The 22119-nt window shown below is 40.1% G+C and overlaps 1 protein-coding gene across 50 annotated transcripts in view; it reads left to right on the top strand.

Moving 5' to 3' along the window:
* The window catches only part of LOC125702206 (ABI family member 3 binding protein), a 306563-nt gene extending 284472 nt beyond the window's left edge, over positions 1–22091 (top strand). For 41 of the 50 annotated variants that reach the window (XM_048965330.1, XM_048965337.1, XM_048965323.1 and 38 more), the window contains 5 exons: positions 9294–9373; positions 10825–10854; positions 11845–12006; positions 15785–15898; positions 17928–22091. In XM_048965330.1, the coding sequence (XP_048821287.1) occupies positions 9294–9373; positions 10825–10854; positions 11845–12006; positions 15785–15898; positions 17928–18043 (502 nt within the window). In that variant the 3' untranslated portion in view covers positions 18044–22091. The remainder of the gene's footprint in view (positions 1–9293; positions 9374–10824; positions 10855–11844; positions 12007–15784; positions 15899–17927) is intronic. The other 9 variants (XM_048965501.1, XM_048965537.1, XM_048965527.1 and 6 more) reach the window with 5 other exon arrangements.
* The last annotated feature ends 28 nt before the right edge of the window (positions 22092–22119 follow it).

The raw sequence follows: 22119 nt of genomic DNA, 5'->3' as shown, positions 1-22119 counted from the left end.
ATATGTATGGTCTGGGGAGAGGGGGAGAAAAGCAGTGTCCTGTGTTCCTGTTGTTTATTTATTGCATTGTAAAGTTAGTGAATGACAAGTGTTTTTTTCTGTACAACCGTTTGACTATGGTAATCATATTTTTCCATCACAAATACACTCCCCTTTTCTCTTACTATCATTAAATTTGTAATACAGCACAAAATTCTGTGCAGAACCCATCACAAACTTTAACTTTTAGGTGACATGGATTAATCTGGCACACTGGTTTTAGCTCACCTACTTTTACCAGCAGCTTCCAGAAGGAGGAATAAGGAGCTGTTGCAGAAAGTGAAGAGGAAAGGAAGTAGAAAAGAAAGGCTAAGCAAAACCAAACAATAAATAAATTAAAAAACAGCAACAACAAAACTTTGAGAGACTCCAAAACTCAAAATACGGGGTTAGAATGCTGATAATCACAATTATCTCTGTTATTTCCTAAGGGAAATTATTCTGTTATTTCCTAAAGTCACACTGCTTGTGAAAGGGTGAATTGACAATATGTTGTTCTGTCACTTATGTCAGCAATACAACTGGTGCTGGAGACCAAGCCTTAGTTTCCTCCATTTCATCAACAAATGAGGAGGCTGAGATGAGACAGCAAAGCAAAAGATCTCTGGACTAGCAGCTAAAGAAAGACAGTGGGCACTGCTGTTTGTGCTTTGGCTTCTATTTTAATCTCTGCTTTGGAATGAGGCAGTTGCATTCTTGAAAACCATCTTCAGATAACTGTTTTGGGGTGTTTTTTTTTTTTTCCAGAAAGGATGCAAGATGGAGGCAGGCAGAACCAGCTAGAACTCTTGGAAAGGTCGTAAGGAGGACAGGAACTGTGGGAAATAGATAAGCTGGTTTATTTAACTTTAATTTGTAACAGTTCTGCCAGTACCTATGAGAAGATGTGGGGAGCAAGAGCAAAGCAGAGACCATGGAGACCAGCTGTCTTTTGTAGTGTGGATTTTGTTAAAATAAACTTAATATTAGATCAGCACCAACAGGCAGATGATGTCTTAGGATAAAAAGGAGTACCTTCACCCTGATGAGGTGATGGTTATAATCTCCATTCCCACTCTTAAAAGAGAAAGGCAGCAAGTATTTCTGGATTCAGGAAGCCATCATCCAAAATTGAAAATATTTTATGTGAATTGCAGTACTGCATGTCCCTTCAGTCCCACAGGATTTCAAGGAGGTGAAGTCCTCTGTGCAGTTCTGCTTGATTAAATTGCAGTTTCAAAATGTGTGTTTCCTAATTTTGAAGACTCAAAAGGACAAGAAGTTATTACTGTTGCTGTTTGAATCCAGGCTTATTGGCACATTAAGTTCAGGAAAAGTAAGAAAGTCATTGAAGACGACTGGCATCATGTAGACAGTGTCAGTGTTGCAAAGAAAAACATATATCCACAACAAAGGTTTCCTATTTGTCAGGAGCTGATTGCTCACTGATTATGTAAATGGCCAGGTGGGTAAAGGTGACTGAAAATAGAAGGGAGAGACACACAGTGAAACACAACTGAATAAAGTAATTAACAGAGTCCCTGAAATGTCTGCAATTTCATCAAGTAATACATTAAATCCAGGAAGTGGATTTTTCCATAACTAGCTTTAAAAGAAAGAGCTGTAGAAGAGGTGGAGCTGGAAAAAAAACTTGGAGGAGAAAAAGAAATCTGTCTTGCAAAGGACCAACATTTACAAAACTACTAGCAAGTATATGGAAAGAGATGCTCAATAGCAGAAAGTGAATTAGCTAGGAAAGAACCTCTTGGCCATGAAACACTTTGGAGAAGCTGACGAGCTGAATTTGAGATTCTGGTTTTTCCAACTTTCCTGAAGCCATCAGTGATGCTGTGTGAATCCCATATGCGGCTCTGAAGATTCAGTGCCTCCAGAGCTGAGGAAAGTTCAAGATTGATCCAATCTGGGCAGATCTAAATTGAGAACTGCCAAAAGGAATAAGAATGACTGTGAATGTTGAATCTCAGTTTCTGTAAGTAAATTTTAACCAGAAACTTCCTATGGCAGCAGAACTACAGTTCAAGCCTGTAATTCTCCAGATGTTTAGCCTTGAGGAGCTTTACATGACAAAATGGTCTGCAGCCCCCCTTGTCCTGTTGAGGTAAAACAGATAGGATATGCTAATGCCTGGCCAGAAGCTAAAGAATTAACTGTCCACATCCAGGAGGACCGAAGCAACATGAACAAATCATCAGTGCAAAGGGGACAGAGCAGGCAGCTGTGAAAAACTGAGTGTATCTGTGCCTGACAGATCATGCTGTTCCTTTTTTCTGTTGCATTCTTCTTTCAAGTAGATCATACTGCTACCTCTGGAAAGCTCTGCAGTAAGCCAGGCACCCCTATTGAGGAAGACAGCTTTTACAGATGAGGAGATAATGGCCAGACTTGGAGTATTTAAGAAATTTGGACTGTGCTAGGAAGACAGTTGCAATGAGAGACTGTCAGTCTCTCTTGAAAAATTGCTTGTGTGGTTGCAGCTGTCAGTAACTATAAACGTGGAAGTTAAACAGGATACAAATTTCTCTGAAAAGGAGGATTATTATAATGGCCATTTACCTGAAAAGTGACTAGATCCAGAAAAAATAGTTTTGCCAAAAGAGAAATGGAGTTCTCATTAGCAGTGCAGTTATCAGCTACTTGTTTTTCAGACATTCATACCATCTTAATATGGAAATGAAAATGAATCTTCGTAGACAAACAGCAACTTATGAGAGCTATTTCTAAATAAATGAAGTTTCTGGAAGTTTTTCATATTTCCTGTTTGTCTTATATGCCAACCTTATTCCTTTTTGGTGACTTGATCACAACACATCTGGACTTGAGATCAGAGTAGAAATTAAAAATCTGTCAGAATGTGAGGACATATGCCCTTTAAATAAATTTGAGGCACAGTCATTTGCTTCCCACACAAATGCTTGTTAAAAAAAAGACCTCTACAAACTCCTGTATGGTTTGATTTCCTTGGAGCATTGAGATTCCTGCACATTTTTCCAGAAAAAAGGGGACGTTATATCTATTCCATTCTCTCTTAGTAAAGCATGCCTGGCAGTGGCATTTATTTAAAGAGTTTTCCTTATAGGACAAGTATGTCTTTTTCACCTGGAGATTTGCCAAACACGATGCTTGAGGTATTTCACTATCACATCTTAGAAAGCTGCTGTTTATCTTAGCGACCTGGAAAGTATTAATTGTGATTTACATAATATGGTTGGTCAGAGTTCTTGAAACTGCTCCTCCTCCTGGCATTAAGCTGTTATCTGACTCCACATACTCTGGATCTAGATTTCTGTTCAGTTTCATCAAGTATTTTGCTTTTACCTGAAATATCTCAAAAGTTGTACATAATGCAAGCTAAAAGACTATGGATAATTCTTACACAGAGAGTTACCATGGAATCATAAAATCATAGAATGGTTTGGGTTGGAAGAGACCTTTTAGATCATCTAGTTCCAACCCTCTGCTATAGGCAGGGACACCTCCCTCTAGATCAGGTTCTCAAAGCTCCATCTAGCCTGGCCTTGAATGCTTCCAGGATAGGGGCATTCACAGCCTCACTGGACAGCCATGTTCCAGTGTCAGTGTCTCACCACCTTCACAGTAAAGAATTTCTTTCTAATATCTAGTCTAAATCTACCCTCTTCCAGTTCAAAACCATTTATCCTTGTCATGTTACTGCATGCCATTATCAAAAGTCCCTCTCCAGCTTTCCTACAGGCCCACTTCATCTAATTGCACTCGAAGATGAAATCTTTCTCTTGTTTTACAAATGTCTTCTGCTTAAGAATTTCTGTTATAGATGTGCTCCTGTGAGCTAATAATCACATGTACAACTTTATACTGAAGGTAGCTATTATTATCTTTCACATTATTTTCAAGAATTCTAGAATAGATTCAGATCACATTTCAGTCATCCCTCTGTTTGTTGTCACACATCCCACACCAAATTTTCTGCAGCTTTTACTGTCTTTATCCTTCAATTAGTCCTTCTCATTAAACAAAGCTAAATAGCTCAACTCCATTCATCCTTCTTTCTTCTAGTTCATTCAAGCATTGAGTAACCGTGAGCTTGTTTGTGAGCCTCTGAGCAACCTCACGTAGCTTTTAAGTTGGCTCTGTAATGAAAAGAGGCCTGGATCAGATAGACCTTCAGACCTCCATTCCAACCTGAATTATTGTACGTTTTCTTCTTATGCGAGTAATTTCTGATCTTATTAATCTTAACTTTGCTCATATTCTTTAATGCAGGCTGGGATATTTTTGTATGTTTTGTATGTTATCAATTATTTCTTAGCAAAGAAAAAAGAGAGAGAGAAAAGAATGTTCTAGTATGAACTATGTTGTCAGCTTAATATTTGCCCCCCAAATGGAAAATTCACAGTTTTTATGCTGAGAGCAGGTTTTTGAGAAGTGCACCATCTACTTTACTTGGAAAACATCCAAAGCCAAATTACAAGATTTATCATTTTGGTCAAAACAATTTCAGTCTATTTTCCAAGCAGTCATTTGAGGAGACCTGTAACATTCCATCTAACTTGTCATACAGGTCTCATATATTTGAGTTTGTTTATAAGACTGCCCCCACTGGAACTCTTATTTTCACTGGCATACCCAGAAGCCCATTCTTTGTGCTTTTTGTCTGTTCTTAATTTTACACTGCCCTTAAACAAAGACAGTACTGCAGTAATTTCTCCTATGATAATAGTCAAGCAAGATCTGCCAAGTGAGCATCTAGCAAAGTAAGCTAATTATTCAGATTTTTCAGCATTTCCTTAATTGAGATGTTTGCTTGTAATCAGCCTAGAGAGACCTGACATAGAAATGGGCTTAGTATGATTTTTGATTCCTTCATTTTGTCTCATGCATAGTAATGATGGTGTTCAACTCCATTATCTCCATCATTAAGATCAGCTTCACTTTTTAATGGATTAGGTTATCCTAACCTAAAATATTAAAAACAGATGTTGGGGTTTTCATTTGGGGTTTTTGTTTGGGTTTTGGTTAGTTTGGGTTTTTTGGGGTTTGGTTTGGTTTGTTTGGGGTTTTTTTTTTGTTTGTTTGTTTGTTTTTGTTTTTGTTTTTTGTTGGTTGGTTGGTTGTTTTTCTTTTTTGCTTTTACTTTCTCATTTCCAAAGGAATTTTGCCTTTATATATTTTTAACAGTTTTTTAACTGCTTAAAATTGATCTAATTTTTCTAAGTCTCCATATCATCTGATCTGGTTTCATTTTTACTTTCCTGTTTCTGCTGGTTCTCCTGCCAAAATATGTCATTTTTGTTTATCTTTGCCCTATCTTGAAATATATATTTTTTAATTAAGTGTATATTTTTTCTTTCATTCTGGGGGTTTGTTTAAGGGCAGCTAGGTTCATAGAATATGTCACTAGTGTCCAGGAAACTTTGCAGAACTAATTACTATACAAGCTTTCAAAAAAGAGTCTGAATATTGTTGAAAACAAGTTCTCATGCATGTTTGTATTGGCAGTAATTGGAAGGTAATAAAGGAAAATATGAAGACTGCAGTTCTGCTGTGTTAGTCAGAGATGTGCCAAAGTAACCCTGGGGAAATTCAGATAGTCATTAAAATGGGGGGTGTGTCCCCTCAGTCTATTGGTGATAGATTTTATTCCAAAAAATATTATTAATAAACAAAAAGGCTGTGATGCTTGCATTCCACAGGAAAAGGTTCTGATCTTTTCTCTGGTTGAGTAGTTTGATTATTTCAAATATACTTTTCTCCTTTTTAAGTACATTTGGAGGGGTCTTTTTGGACTTTTGGTTTAGATTGTATCCCTAGGTAAAGTAAAGTATGTTTCCAACCATGATGTTTCTTGAGGAAATATAAATGCAGAAATAAAACCTAATAAAAATAAATACACATAAGAACACACACACAAAAAAAAAAAAAAAAAGAGAGAGAGAGAGAGAGAAAACAAAAACCATGAAGTAAAGATAAAATGTGTAGCGTATATGTAGGATATACTGTTCTGGGGTTTTTTTGTTTGTTTGTTTGTTTCATGTTTAAAGGTATGAAACAAAAAAAAAAAAGTCATAATTAATTTACTCAAAGGCCAGGCCGAGTAAGTCTTCATACCTCTACAGAACAGTAGAATCATAGAATGTTTTAGGTTAGAAGGGATCCTATATATCATCTGGCTCCAGCCCCCTGCTCTGGGCAGAGATACCTCCCACTCAACCAGGTTTGCCCAAAGCCCCATCCAACACTTCCGTGGATGACCACTTCTCTGGGCAACCTGCTTCAGTGCCACACCATCCTCATGTTTAAGAATTTCTTCTTAATAGTAATCTCAATCTAAATAATGAATTTAAATCATTACCCTTTGTTCAGTCACTGCACTATCTCATAACAAATCCCTCTCCTAGTTTTCCCCCTCTAAATATTGGAAGGCCTCCACCTTGGAAGGCCTCCATTATAATATTGAAAAGCCTCCTTTGTAAGGTCTGCACAGAGCCTTATCTTCTCTAGGCTAAATAATCCCAATTGGAAGCCAGAACCTTTCTGAAAGTTTATAGTAATATCCATACCACCTGCTCATGTCATTATCGTTATCTAGGTGGTATTGCACTTAGCCAAAATGTGCTAACGGCATAGAAGAGAAAAATTTCCTGATGCATATAGATAAGTTTTTGTTAACAGCAAGGGTCAAGAGATTAGAACTACAGTGAAACCTGCAATGCTGTTAGGATACGAATTTGAAGGTAATAGGGAGGAAAAAAAAAGAAACCTACAGAAAAAGCCTTGAGGGTTTGTTTTGTTTTGTTTTGTTTTTTTGTACTATTTATCACAAAACTGACATTTTTTTTTACTAAATTTCTGTTGATGCCACAGTCACTTGTAAGCACTTCTCTTTTCTCTTGGCCCTTCTCCTAGCCTGGTGAAGAGAGAGACTCCTCAAACAAGCTAAGCATCATTTGCTGAAGGAAATGTTTCCTGCTGTTAACCTAGTTTTGTTTGTTATGTGTGGTGACACAGCAACTCTGGCACATTCTCCAGAGAAAGAGAAGCTCAGTACATTGAAACAGTCCTGCATGATTGTTATTTAACCACAGGCACCTCACAACCTGTTGACCTTATATCCCAGGACTGGACTCGACTCCTCCAGTCCTCAGCATTATGATGAAAACCTTTCTTCAGATATTCTCTGTTCTGCAGTCTTCCATCTTCTCCTTTTGCATGATTTGAAAAATGCAGGAACAGTTACATCTGCCAAGGTTCCATGTGGAATAGTGATTTCCTATGGTGGAAAAATGTGCTCTGCACAGTAATTACTGTTGAGTCAAGTCCATTTAATCTGTACAATGACTTTTATTGTCTTATGCAGTTTGGAAGGATTTGGGAGGCCTAGTCCTCTCCGATGTGTCTAAGACATCAGTCTTAAAGAGGTTAGAGGTGTGAGAGAGCTAGGTTGCTACGTATATTAGGTAGCAAAATATTTGGCATCACGGGTGCACAGATATAAAGATGGAATAAAGGCTGCAGTTTCTCATGAATATCAAATCTAGCTATGATATAGGCATGGGATAATCATTATGCAGCTTTCCTATTTGCCTTTCTTAACTTTGCCCTACATACCTTCTTGAACCTCTAAGTAATTCTCCCCAGACTTGTAGCTTGTGCTGAAATGCATAAGATTGCAGCAAGTAAGCACCCATATTTTTACACATTTTTATATTCATAGAATCTTAGAATAGCTTAGTTTGGAAGGGACATTAAAAATTGAGTAGTTCCAATCCCTCTGCCATGAGCAGGGATGTCTCCCACTAGATTGGACAGACAAGAGCCCCATTCAGCCTGGCCTTGTGCACTTCCAGGAATGAGGCATCCGCAACTTGTCTGGGCTGTCAGTTGCAGGGCCACACTACCCTCTGAGCTAATTATTTCTTCCTAATGTCTAATCAGGTTCCAACCTCTTTTAGTTCAAAACCATTACCCCTTTTCCTATCAGTACATCCCTGATAACGAGTCCCTCTCCAACTTTTCCAATCTTCCACCTGATGCACAAAAAGGGAGATTTCATTTGGTTTTCTATGAAGAGACACACCATGACTTTAAACTTACAGTCACATCTGTAAACTCTATCACACCATAAGCTCAGTCCCAATTCTGGGATTCTCATTTTGTTCTGTGTTTAGTCTATTAGGGCCATTAGTCTATTAAGCCCATTGCGTCTTGTGCATCTCTCTAGCTGATACAAAAAAAATGTTATTTATTAAAAGAAGTTCACTATGCAAGCACCCAGAGCATATGAAAAATATCTGTAACTGACTGACATGCACAGGGTAGATTATGGCTTCTAGTCAAGGGGAAGGCATGAGGAGGGTGCTTTTGACTGGTGTAGGCACGCTTCACAGTTCTTTGGCACAGAGCTCCTAGAGGTAAGCACAGGTACTGGGTGAGAAACTGAGCTGCTGCTGAGCAGTGAGAAAATCCCTGGTGCTGCCAGCCTGCAGCCTGGAGAGGTAAGATCATAGCCATGTCTAGTCTCTCCTCTGTAGCCCTCTTTTCTGCCTCATCTGGCTGGTGTCTTCTGTGCATCATTTTTAGTCTTGCGGCTAACTTTGAATCGCTGTTTACCCACAGCATCTCACTGAATGTCAGCTGAGTTGCTGAATTAGCATTTGGTTGGTTCCCAGCAGAGCTATGTGGAAGAGAAATCATGAGATAACTGCAGTATAGACTGGTGTTTCAAGGTGATACTGTGAAAATTTAAGGTGACGCAATACGTTCCTATTATTTCCTATATTTGCTGTTGACATGTATTTAAGTGACCGGATCCTCACCTTGCATTTCAACAATGGCCTTATCTGTTGGAGGTGGTGAGACTGGGAGATACTGCATTGGATTTGTGTTCTTATGAATTAAAAATGAGCAAATATATAGAAGTGTACTTTACTCAATCTCTCCCTATGAAATTGTTTCTGACCTCACTTAAACTGCTCCTTTTGCCAGAACTGAAACTGCACATGCTAGAGGAGACTTAAACCAGTGGTGCATTAAATCAAACATTAATAATATTTGTGCAAAGAATTATGGAAAGGGTTGGTAAAATGCATGTTCAGAGAGGCTTTGAACAGTTAGGACAAAGAACACTTCAGTGTTTTCTAAGCAAGAAACAACGCCCTTGGGTTCCTTAAGAAATGAATAGCACCAAGGTGTATGTTGGCAGTTTGCTTGCTCCAGAATATGAGAAAACGGTTGGTAGGCAAAATTTTAATTCAGATGCTTTTTTTATTCTCCAGTTACGAATTCCATGTGAAACCTAGAAACCCCCTTGGTGAAGGTCCGAGTAGCAATGTTGTGGCTTTCAGTACTGAATCAGGTACAGACTTCTAAAGGTTTGACTGTAATTTTATTATCCATGTTTGTGAACCAACTTTAATCCATTCATTTGAGATACATGAAAGGTTCTCTTACTTCATTTTGTGAGTTTGATCTTGCTCTTTCTGATCTCCAGATTGGCTTTTTACTACTCATCATTAGTAGTGGCTAGAAGGTGAGGGCATAAGATGGTCATACTGAAGAGAAAAAGGCAGGAACACAGAGATCTTCTGGTGTTTCCCGTGAAGAAACAAACTTTAAAGAATGTTCAGTGTTTTAAGATCAGTGTTCGTGGTATTTTTATAGTTATCAAACTCAGTAGTATGTTCTAAATGGGGACATAAAGTTTTCCTTTGGGCTACTGTGTTTATACACAACTTGCTACCTGTTCAAAATGCTGTTGTGTCATAAATAGTGATATCTTAAGGCTGAAAAAATGATCAAGCAGTAATAGTTGGAACACTTGGTGTCCCAGTATGTCTTCTCCTACCCTGTTTACTCTCTTGTGAAAACACTGAAGAGGTATACACAAGTCTGTTTTGAACACTGGCTCATTCTCAAGCTTAACTCTTGTCTGACTTAAAGGTGAGAATCAGAGATTGTCTTGTTTTCTGTATTTCAACTCCCACTGAGGTTAACTCCAGTAGACATTAATGATTCTGTACAAGCTAGGTGTCTTCTTTTGTGTAAAAGTAGTTTCTGTTTGATAGTATTTAAGGACCATATAAATAAAAAAATGGGTTCAACCTCTTCAAAAGGACTTTCTTAATCTGTATTTTGAGCCAGGTGTAATAACATAATAGTCCTGGTCTAATGCTCACTGATGGATGAGAGTTTCAGTTGAGCAAGGGATTAGGGAGGACCTCAGACTAAGCCACACGTATTTAAAACCATGAATACACTCCTTGTAGTCCTAGATTGTCAAAACTGAATTAATGTTTATGCCAGGTGCACTTTTCACAAATGACAAGGCTTATGTTCTGTCTCCTATTTAGCTTGGCCAAATGAAGCATTACATTTTATTTTGTCTTAATTGCACACATCCATTTCTCACATTTTGGGAGATCATAGCCAAGTCTTGAGTGGCAAGTGTAACAGAAGTGGGTTTTTTCTTTTATTTCAGTATACAAACTGAAATTTAAAAAAAAAAAAAAAAAAAAAAAAAAGCAGTAGAATTGAATTTTACAGATTTAAATTCCTGTTTTCGCTAGAACCTGGTTTGAACACAAAGTCCCAAAAGTGAAATTTTTAGAAGAACATTGGCCGTAGTTTCACACAGTGATGTTTCTTTTCTATTCAATATGAAAGTAAACTTTGCTTCCAAAACACTTACTATTTCACCACATGCAGCCTGTGTCAACAGTAGAAAATCACTTGACAATGCTTTTCCATTGGTATAATGGGAATGCTAATTTTACAATGTCTGATTGAATGTTTGTCTTATTTCCACAGCGGACCCAAGAGTGAGTGAGCCTATTTCAAGTAAGCCTTGTATAAATTATTCTGTCTTCTGATCAGGAATTTTTTCAGAAATAGTGTAATTTTAAGGGGGATGGTGGTGGTGGAGTTTCTGTACTGTACCAGTTAAATGAGCTATGGAATCAAATAGCTTTTGCACTTGAATTAATTCTTTCCATCCATATTCCTTGTCCAGAATACATGCCAGGCTGCTTGTTTACCTGAGCAGAATGCAATCAGTGTGATGTGATGCTCCCATGGCAGCTGGGATGGCTTCAAACCAATGTACACAGATGAGCCAAAGAAGGCCTCATATTTTCTCAGTTTTGTCATTAATTCAAAGGAAAGACTCTTCAAAATGAATAAGCTATTTCACACTTTTTAAGTGACTTAACAGAACACAGCTTGGAGGATATTATTTATCTGCCATTATGTTTTTTAAAAAATTCCTGCTTCTGAAGGGCTGCTCCACCTCCGCTTTACGCCACTTGTAAGACTTGCTGTCTTCAGCAGGAGGTGGACTGAGCTTTTGAAGAACAGAGACCCGTTCATGCAAATTGAGCTCTTTCTGCATTTGTAATGGACAACACTGACAAAATTGACAGCATTTATTTTTTTTGTCACGTGATTCATGACACTTTCATGTATTTTTTTAATCACGTGTTTTGCTGCAAGTTGACCTTCCTGTCTTGATTCCACATAGAAACAATGACTGCATCACATACATTGTAAATGAAATTTTGGCAACAGAAGGACAGAGTTCCCTTAATAAGTGAGAGCTCCCAACTGGCTTCTATGACACAGAAAGCAGAAGCAGTTCACTGCATCAGTCATAGCTGAGCACTCAGTGCTTCCCTGACATAGCTTTCATGCTCAGAATGCAGGTGACAGGTGATACTAGTATATTTCAAAGTGCTTTCTGCTCCATCAAGATTTCTATTTATTAGAATATATTTGTCACATATGATTTTATATAAACTGCCATACTTTAGTATCTTTATTTCTCTCATGCAGTGGGAAAGGATGCTATCTGGACTGAAATCCCATTCAATTCTGACTCTTACTCAGAATGCAGAGGGAAACAGTATGTGAAAAGGACCTGGTATAAGAAGTTTGTAGGTGTGCAGCTGTGTAATTCGTTAAGATATAAGATATACCTCAGCGATTCACTTACAGGTAAGATAAATCAGTGTTGTTCACATTATAAACCCTTCAAAAATACGAAGAACTAAGAGGCTTAACAAGATGGGCACTGTTGAAGTGTGATTAAGTATGATTAATGTAGTCCCTAGACAGATTGATCATAAATAATAGTCTGCTTGTGCTCAGTAGTCATTGTTTGATACTGAGTTTTCAGACTCAAGTGTTACTTCTCCACAATCATTGTCTGATTTACAGCACCTGTTGGTATCCTGGGGGATCTTACAGAAAACTGATAAATAACAGATGTCTGACAGTCATTAGCTTATGCTATAATGGCACTAAATCTGTGTTTAAATCATAACCTGTAACAGTTCTTAGTAGAGGATCGGGGCCTAATTTTAGATCAGGGTTAGAGTGCGTTCATTCCCATTCCATTTCATAAACTTCTTGTTCTTTTATTACTATGGGACTTATAAGTACATTACTTCAACTCTAGTGGACAAATTTCTCTCACCTGCTTTGACATTTTTGTTTTCACATTGCCCATTTTTGTTTTTGATCTCTTGTCATCCTCCTTTTTCTTGTGTTATGCTTTATTACTAACAGCAGCCTCCTGTCCTTAGTTTCTCAGGTTCTATTCAGTGTCCCACAGTCATTAGCAAATGAGGTAGTTCAGACCTGAATCAAGTGACATGTCCAGTGTCTGAACTAGAGAAGAAGTCTTTTGTATTGGTTTTCATTTGATTGATAGTTAAGCAGAACTTTGTTTCTCATGGAGATTGCAAAAGGTGTATCTGGAGATATTTTAATTAATAATCCTTTCAAAGATCCTGGTTTCCTTCTGTATGAAGTCTTTTCTTAATGTCTCCATTATTATGGCTTTAGTATAGGATCCAGAGCACAAAGAATGTAAAAAACCCATACATGGCTAATGTCTCAGGGTGTAAGTTAGGCAGACAGTATGTTTATCATGTTGAACTGAGTTAGCTAGGAGAGACTGATTGGATCATCCTCCATAACCTAACACTGCCCTATCTCTGAGCTCAGCAACTCACAACAGCATGGCTCAGTGGTCTCTGTGTGTGGTAACAGGGAATGAAAAGGGGAACAGGGACCATAAGACAGCCTGTGCCAAAGTAACATTAAGCTGCCATCACTGTTTCCCCGTGAGCAGACAAAGAAGGAAAGCCCAGTCATTTATACTAAGTACAGTACCTCATGCGTAAGTAATACCTTGGCAATTATGTGAATAAAAAGATGATTTTGAACAGAGGTATCTTTCATTCAGCTGTTGCTGCACTAACCAGCTGTGATCAAATGACAGAAGCTGGCAATGAGGCGTAGTGTATCACACAACCAGCCAATAGAGGAAATGGCAGTGCTAATTTAGCAGGACTATGCTATAGCTCTAAATCAAGAGAATTAACACTGCAATGAAAGCTACTTCAATCTTAGAATAAAAGTGTAACATGTCAGGAGCCCATTTTCCTATTTTTGTTAGATTGGTTTTGTTCTTGCTGGAAGGACGGCGATTTAACTTGGCTGGGGAAAGGCCATGACGGCCACATTGTATTCATTATACTTGCTAAGCTTGGTTCTTGCACTTGAATTCTTATAAACAGTGTTGACCACTTGTCACAATATTTGAAGGAACTGAAATGTTTATGTAGGAGGAAAGCTGTTCTGTGATTTTTTTTCCCACCTATCTCCTAGGTGAGGCTGTCATGGCATGGCCTCCATATTTCAGAGGGATAATTTCCAATCTGAAGCCAAACTCTGTTCTGCTTTTTACTGTCATACCCTGTCCTGTCATGTTCCCAAGCCCAGGAGAAGTGTAACTGCTAGAACTGCCAGCTCTGCAGTGTGCCAGGAGCAAAAGGTCTTTATTCAACGTTATGCTGAAAGTATCTCCCAAAGCTTTGCTGTTGAAGCAGCAAAATGATATTTGGGTGCACTGTGGACACACCATTGCATAAGGCCACCAAAAACTGAACCTCTGCACGCTTGTTTTTAGCATGAATTTGTACTTCTATTGTTGCAGAAATCACAGTGTGTAGAATAAAAATAGTATTTAATTTTCTTAAGAGCGTCACAAGGGAGCTCTGAGAAAAAAATTATGCCAGAATTACTATCCCCAAAAGTGAAAGACAAATCTAGTAGTCTTTTGTTAGCAAAATGTTTAAAGAGTGTTCCTTTATCGAGGAATTGGACTGTATGAATTTAATTCATAGTCACCAAGAATGCTGTTGAGCGATATATGGCAGTTGTTTGAATTGTGCATGAGTTATGATGTGGACTAGAAGACCGTGTGTATCTGAAAGTTACTGTTCTTTTGTTGGCCGTAAGGTATCTGCTTTATTCTGTCCCTAGTGAAGAAAAGCTGATCCATGTTACACATGCCAGGACTGTTCTATAAAGCACCATCTACTGCTGATCTCATTTAACAGTACTCCAGAGCAGTCACAGTAAGCATTCCAGAAAATCAGGCCACCTAAAAAAAAGCATTTATTGGGCATGAGAAAAAGATAAATTCTATGTGTGATGTTCAACAGCCATGGAAAGAAAAGGCAAAACAAGAAAAACAACCATGCAGTTTTGGGCAGCCTGAATGTTCTCAACTTCAGATCAAAAATTTACCAAGAGGAACTCCCACTGACCAAGTCTCACATGGGAAAAAATATGCTTGCAGCCAAAGCTAGACAGTAATAAATTATTTTCTAAACCTAGACCGTCAAGTGGAGGTGAGAATTTTTGGCAAAGTATTGATCAGACCACAGAAATACGAGAAAGAGTGAATTTATTGGTAGGCTGCTAGTTATTAATTGAACTTCAGGGAGTAGTATGAGCTACCTCACCACCTGTCACACAGCCAGGTGGGCACAGATTCAGGGCCACAGGAGACCCAACATCTAATGAACAACTGGACATTGTGCTTAGCTTATACCCAAGCACTGAGCCTTAGTTGTCACCTTTGCTTTAATAGTCACAGCCTGAAGCTGGATGTGTCACAAAATGCTGTGAAAGATCAAACAAAATGCTGATCTTATCTGAAGATGTTTCCTGTCTAGGCCTTGGAAGTGAGGACGACACGTTTTCCTCCATCTTTTGAACAGAACTTCGCAAATCTTCTTGCAAATCATATCAATAAGTAAAAAACCACTGTCAAAATTCCTTCACTGGGAGTCCTCAACAGGTTAAGGACAGCCTGTAATGTCAGCACACACAGTTTGGTACTTACGATCTTTTCTGCTCAGTCACAGTCAAGGGGCCTGTTAAACAGCCCTGCAAGGAATTATATGGGTCCATTTCACGTTCTGAATAAGTATTTACTACACCGGGATCACATATGAGTTAAGGGATATCACTTGCACGTACAAGCTGTAAAGTTTTAGAACAGGGTTTGCATGTGTCATGAGGTGGGCTATAAAGACTTCTTCAAATATTCTCAGGACTTCCCAACAGGGAACCTTCTATTAACATTGCTAGCAAAACTTATCTCATTTTTTTATACAATCAGAATGAGGTTCTAGGTAGTAACAGAATTTTGCTTACTGTATGAAAGTTAAGGAGGGGAAAAGTATGTCCAGGCATGGATTTTGGCAGAGTGGGGTGCTGCTGTCAACAGCCATGAGTGCTGCGCTTGCACTACACACTTAATGCTCTAATTACAGCAGCAGATCCTGAGAGGTAAAGAATGGTTGCATTCGCTTTGGCTTCCCTACAGAGCTACGAGTATCAATCTCTGGTGGGTGGCTTCAGCCTTCACTAAACGGGACATGGATTTTCAACTTTGCTGCTTATTTCCTTTCAGGAAAATTCTATAACATAGGAGACCAGAGGGGCCATGGAGAAGATCACTGCCAATTTGTAGACTCGTTCTTAGATGGAAGGACAGGACAGCAAGATGATCTACCAGTCAAAGACGGTAATTCCTTAAGAATGTCACTGCAACAGTCCTTGGCAGTTCCTTTGTTTGTCTGTTTCTTTTTCTTGCCAGTAAATTGAGGGCCCACTGCCAGGGTGGGCAATGAACAAGGGCTGTCGACTCTGCAGGCAGAAGAGATGAGAAATTGCTGAAGATGAAAATTGTGATTAAAAATTGTGGTTAAAAAACTTTATATGAGCCAGCAGCGTGCTCTTGCAGCCTAGAAGGCCAACTGTATCCTGGGTTGCATGGTGAGGGAGAGGATTGTCCCTCTCTCCTCTGTCCTCATGAGGCCCCAGCTGGAGTACTGCATCCAGGTCTGGGGCACCAGGCACAAGAAAGATGTAGAGCTGTTAGACTTGTGTACTGAAGAGGACCACGAAAATGATCAGAGGGCTGGAGCACCTCTCCTGCAAAGACAGGCTGAGGGAGCAGGGCTTGTTCAGTCTGGGGAAGAGAATGCTTTGGGAAGGCCTCATTGTGACCTTCCAGTACTTAAAAGGAGCTTATCAGCAGGAGGGAAATCAACTTTTTACCTGGGAAGGACAAGGGGGAATGCTTTTAAACAATAAGAGTAGAGATATGGATTAGATGTCATGGGGAAATTTTTCATTGAGAGTGTGATGAGGCCGTGGCACAGGCTGCCCTGAGAAGCTGTGGGTGCTCTATCCCTGGAGGCATTCAAGGCCAGGCTGGATGGGGCAGCCTGAGCTGGTGAGTGGCAGCCCTGCCTACAGCAGGGAGGTTGGAACTGTGTGGACTTTAAGGTCACTTCCAACCCAAGTTGTTCTGTGATTCTATCATTCTAAGATGAGCCATGACTTACTTAATAAAGACCATTATGGGTCAGGTTCTGTGAGGTAGTAAACAGCCTCCCTCCTGTTTAAAACATTCCAACAGGTTATTCACACTTGGTATTGCATATTTAAACCCAACTGCAATTTTCAGTTTGCATAGCGGCATGAAGTGTTGTGCTGAAACTAGCAAGGTTAATGTTAAATGTCATAAATCATCACTTGAGCATCAAACAGCTCTGTTTAGTGCTAATGAGAAACTAAAGAGTTATTACTGGAAAATATAATTCATGCTGCAGTAATTCTGAATATACTAATTCAAGGTGGGTGCCCAAAATGCTGCTCTGGTCTAAGGGGACGGGGTGTGGATGTCCTACAGGCAGCCCTGCCTATTTTTTAACGTTCCCCAGGCTCAAGTGTAAGCAAGTTCTGTCAGCTGAGCCTCCGCCTTGCTTGTTTGCAGCATTACCACTGCAATGCGTTCCACCCTCTTGTAAGAACATCGTCTGTATTGATACAGGTGTGCACGCCAAATGAGTAATGGAGTATTTTGATGAGAAAAAAAGTCAGAATAGCTTTCAAGATGGTATTGACCAGACCTTCACGTATTTAGTGCTTTGTTTGTAAAACGTCTCGCCAAAGTGCATGAATGCATTGTGGTAGGTGTAGGTTAGGGTGAGGGTTAGGCTTTACTTCTCCCCCAGTCAGTGTTCCACACTTGTAAAGGAGTTTTGTTTGAATAAGGAATTGTCTGAGTCCAGTTCAGCATTGCCAGGACAGCTGCCCTCTCAGTTGTATCAGATTCACTTATTAAAGAAGATTTTATAAATGTGAAATAAGCTTATGAGGTAGGTAAAGCCAATCTGTTTCCAGCTACTGGATTTAGCTGGCTGGATTCATAAACTGCATTCATTTTTAGCTTGAAAACCTAAACAAATACAAATACAATCCACCAACAAAAAAGAAAGTGAAAGACCAACCTGCAACTTGTGTTTTTAGTACATGACAGGAGCAGAGGGAAGAGCAGGTGTATGTTGCTGCTGTTACTCCCTGGTTGTGGCAAGACAATTCAAACCAGAGTTAATGGTGTGTATGTTTCACCTGAAATGCAGGAAAGGAATGATGGCTGTGGCGTATTGTTAGCCATTAATGGGATCATATGCAAGCTCCATGGGAGCTCAGAAGAAGGTACTTTCTAATGGCTTCCTGCAAACAAGCTCCATTCTCTGTTCTAGGATTTTTCAGGGCAGTTCGTCAGGAACCTGTCAAGTTTGGAAAAATAGGTGGGGAGACTCACATCAACTACGTGCGCTGGTATGAGTGCGGAACATCAATTCCTGGGAAATGGTAGATGTGATGGGGACCTGGTGAGGAGACCCAGCACCAAGCACCCTTGCGAATGCCCCAAGCAAGCTCAAAGATGGGAATGTATGGTATGCCTGTCACTTACACAAGTTTGCTGGCGTGTAAGATTTATGCAAGTCTAATGCCAATACTGCATTAATTGTGTAATAGCGTAGGCTGCTTACTGTAGTTATCCAGTTTTACAGATTTGTCTTTAGATTGGAAAAAAAACAACCACAGGGTAGGGACACGGTGTAGGATAATGTATAGGGAAGCTGGCTCCCTATTCTTGAGGTATGGTTTCTAAGGTATTTTAAGAGATACGGTGTGTATATTATTTATCACAATGTTGTAATAAATGTTTAAGGCACAGTTATGGTAAAAGTTGGTCATGGAATGCAGTATGTGTTAGTTTTTAAATATTCACTGGTCTTGTAACGTAAGTGCCATAAGCTATCTGCCCAGGTAAATCTGCCATGTTTCCCCCATCATAAATTATAAAAAAGTCCCCACAGGTTTTAATAACCAGGAAACTTGAAGTGCTTTCTCCTTACACGTACAAACAGCCCATACTCCTGCCCAAATACTGAGTGTAATTGTGTGTGGATCTTTGAATGATAGAGTTTGTGTTTTTTTCCATATTTGTTTCCAAATGCAAGTTTCACCTCCAGCAAAACCTTCAGTAAGGTCGGCCCGTGGCTGTGGAGTTAGAAGTGCTGCAGTGGTTAGTGAGGCAGTGGTTTGTGTTCCTCTAATGAAAGCAGGCAGGTACACGTGTATGTGGAGAAACATGAAACTGGTCTCCGTTGCTGTGGCGTACCGCAGAAGTGCTGTTTTCAGAGACTGAGTGGTTCAAAAATGAGATGTATGTACATTGCAGGAAGGTCCGGGACAATAAGTGAAATGAGAAAAATAAGCGGGCATAATGGCGTCATCGGTCAGATTTGGTTTATTAAGAAGGAATGCTTTAAAACATTGCTCATTGGGGAAAAAGGGGAAATAGTGATAACTGAACTTTTAAAACTGCTTTACGGCAATTAAAACCTCTCTCAAAGCTACTTGTTGTACTGCTTGAACATTTATGTACTAAATAAAGAGATGTAGGTTTTTTTTAAAAAAGGTGTTATTCATTACATTACTAATGTATTGAAAAATATGAGCAGGACACCCAGATATATATATAGTAGAAATAGTCATTTATAGAAAATGCCTTATAAAGTACATTGCAGGTACACTGTACTCCTAATAAAATATTTTTTAATCAAGCGTTTCTGCTATTGTTTTACATGCAAGCAAGTGCTAGTTTCTGTGCCAGCGGCTGTGGCAGAAGGGGGTCCTGTGGAAGAGGCCCCTGTTGAATAGTTGGGTGAGCACCTGATGTGTTAGGGTTGAGGAGCAAGTAGCAGCAATGACATTCCACAGCTTCCTGATGTATGCGTGCCTGATTAGGAGAGCAGTGACACACAGGGATGTGGAAGGTAGGAATTTTTTCAGCTCCTGCTTTATTTCCTAATTTGTCTTGATGAGAGTTCAAGCAACGTGCTGCTCCATTTCATGACTTTATTCCCTCCTCTCAATTTTATGTATTCCTAGAATCCATAAGACGGAAAATATTAACTAAGAGAGTGTTTTGCCCTTTGCTGTTTATATGGTTTACTGAATTCTTTTACAGATTTCAATCTGCTTTTCCTTGGCTCAGCACTGAGTCACTGGGATCACACTCTCAGATTTTTCAGGGTAGCGAAGGACCTGTGTTAGGTTGTTCCCCTTTAACAGTTCTTTATAAAAATATGGATTTGGCTTCATCTTTTAACTAATGAACCAGTTTTCCCCCTACCCTGGTTGAAGTATTTAAGGGGTTAATTCTAAGATTCTATTTATTAGCTGTAGATATATTTGGAAAAAGTTACCTGACAATTAACAACAGCAGACAGTGCAAAACCATCTGCTGCTGCATGGTGGCTGCAAGAGCTTTACAATGGGTTTGCAAGGGAAGATAACAAGGAGTGGAACAGCATAGCTGAGTTAGAGGGACAGAGTTAGGTGGTAGTGGGGGCCCTAACCCTGCTGCACACTTGAAACCTTATGATGATGAAGGCAACAGGAAGACTAATGGTAAATACTTCAAAAGAATTAAGGATTTATCCTCCAGGAAGATGACAAGACCAGCTGCCCAGCTGAAGTATCTCTACACCAACACACACAGCTTGGGAAATAAACAGCAGGAGTTAGAAGCCACCATGCTACTGGAAAACCATGACATAGTTGCTGTCATCAAAACCCATTGGGATGATTCCCATGACTGATGGCTGCAAGCTGCTCAGAAGAGACTGGTGAGGAAGGAGGGGAGAAAGTGCTGCCCTCTACATCAAGGGAGGAATAGAGTGTGAAGGGCTGTCCCTTAAGAATGACCACAAGCAAGTGGAAAGCCTGTGGGTGACAGAGACAGAAGCAACAAAGGGAGACTTGTGGTTTGGGGGTCCACTACAGGATGCCTGATCAAGTGGAGCCTGTTGGTGAAGCCTTCCTCCTCCAGCTTCAGCAGGCATCGTGTTTGCAGGCTGTCGCCCTGTTGGGAGACTTCAACCACCCTGACCTGGTGGGAACGTAGCACAGTGAGCTGTGAGTGATCCACAGTGCTCCTGGAATGTATTGAGGACAACTTCCTGAGCCAGGTAATAGCCCAACCAGGGGGGATGCAATGCTGGACCTGCTGCTCACCAACATGAGCGAACTGATGGGTGACATCAAGATTGAAGGCTGCAGGGGCTGTAGTGACCATACAGTGGTGGAGTCCACGCTCTTAAGGGATATTGGACAGGCAAAGGGTAAAATCAGGAAGTTTAATTTTAGGAAAGCCAACTTCCAGCTTTTCATGTAATTAGTCAACAGAACCCCCTGGAAATCTGTCAAGGACAAGGGCGTAGAGCAGAACTGGTGGAGCTTTAAATAAAGGAAGGCAAGAGAAGGGCATGGCTGAACCAGAACCTGCCGGTCAAACTGGACAGCAAGAAGGAAATGTGCAGGCAGTCCAGAGGTACCCTGGGTGGAGAGTAGAGGTGCTGCTGGGCTGTGTAGGGATGGGTCAGGAAGAATAAGGCCCAAAAGGAACTGGAGTTGGCAAGGGGTATGGCTTCTGTAGGCACATCAACTGGTAAAGGAAGTCCAGGAGTGTGAACCATCCTAGTGAGCAAGTCAGGCAGGCTGGCGACAACAGACAGAAGGCTGAAGTACTCACCATCTTTTTTGCCTCAGGCAACTGGTCTACACACAGTCTTTAAGCGATGGTTTAGAAGGTAGGATCTCAGGGAGTGACCCCCTTCCTGCTGTAAGCAAAGATTGGTTTTGTAACCATCTGAGGAACCTGAATGTCACTAAGTTTACAGGTACCAATGAAATGCATGCCAGAGTCCTAAGGGAATTGGCTGAAACAGTCACCAAGCTGCTCTCAATGATATTTGAAAAGACACGGTGGTCAAGTGAAGTTCCTGCTAACTGGAAAAATGGCAATGTTGCACCCATTTTTAAGAAGGGTAGAAAGGATGATCCAGGGAACTACCAACCTGTCAGCCTCACCTCTGTGCAGGGGAATATCCTGGTAGCTATGCTAAGGTAGCGAAGGAGGTGATATGAGATAACCAGCACCTCTCCTATGAGAACAGGCTGAGAAAGATGGAGCAACCCAAAGAGAAGGTTCTGATGTGACCTGAGAGCAGCCTTTCAGTATCTAAAAGGGAGCTGGCCTTGTAAGAAAGAAGGAGACATTCTTTATCATAGTTTGCTGTATTAGCACAAGGGGAAATGGTTTCAAATTGAAAGAAGGGAGATTTGGACTGTATATAAGGAAGAAGTTTTTTACAATAAGGGTAGTGAGGCATTGGCACAGGTTACCCAGAGCTGTGGTGGATGCCCTGTCCCTGGAGATTTCAAGATGAAGCTGAACAGGGCTCTGAGCAACCTGATCCAGCTGTAGGTATCCCTGTTCATTACAGGGGAGTTAGACCAGATGACTTTTAAGGGTCCCTTCCAACTCCAATGAGTCTGTGATTCTATGCCTTGGGAACAGTTCTCCATTTACACACC

Source organism: Lagopus muta, chromosome 1, assembly GCF_023343835.1.
Source record: "Lagopus muta isolate bLagMut1 chromosome 1, bLagMut1 primary, whole genome shotgun sequence".
Lineage (NCBI taxonomy): Eukaryota > Metazoa > Chordata > Aves > Galliformes > Phasianidae > Lagopus > Lagopus muta.
This window is presented reverse-complemented; position numbering and strand designations above follow the sequence as displayed.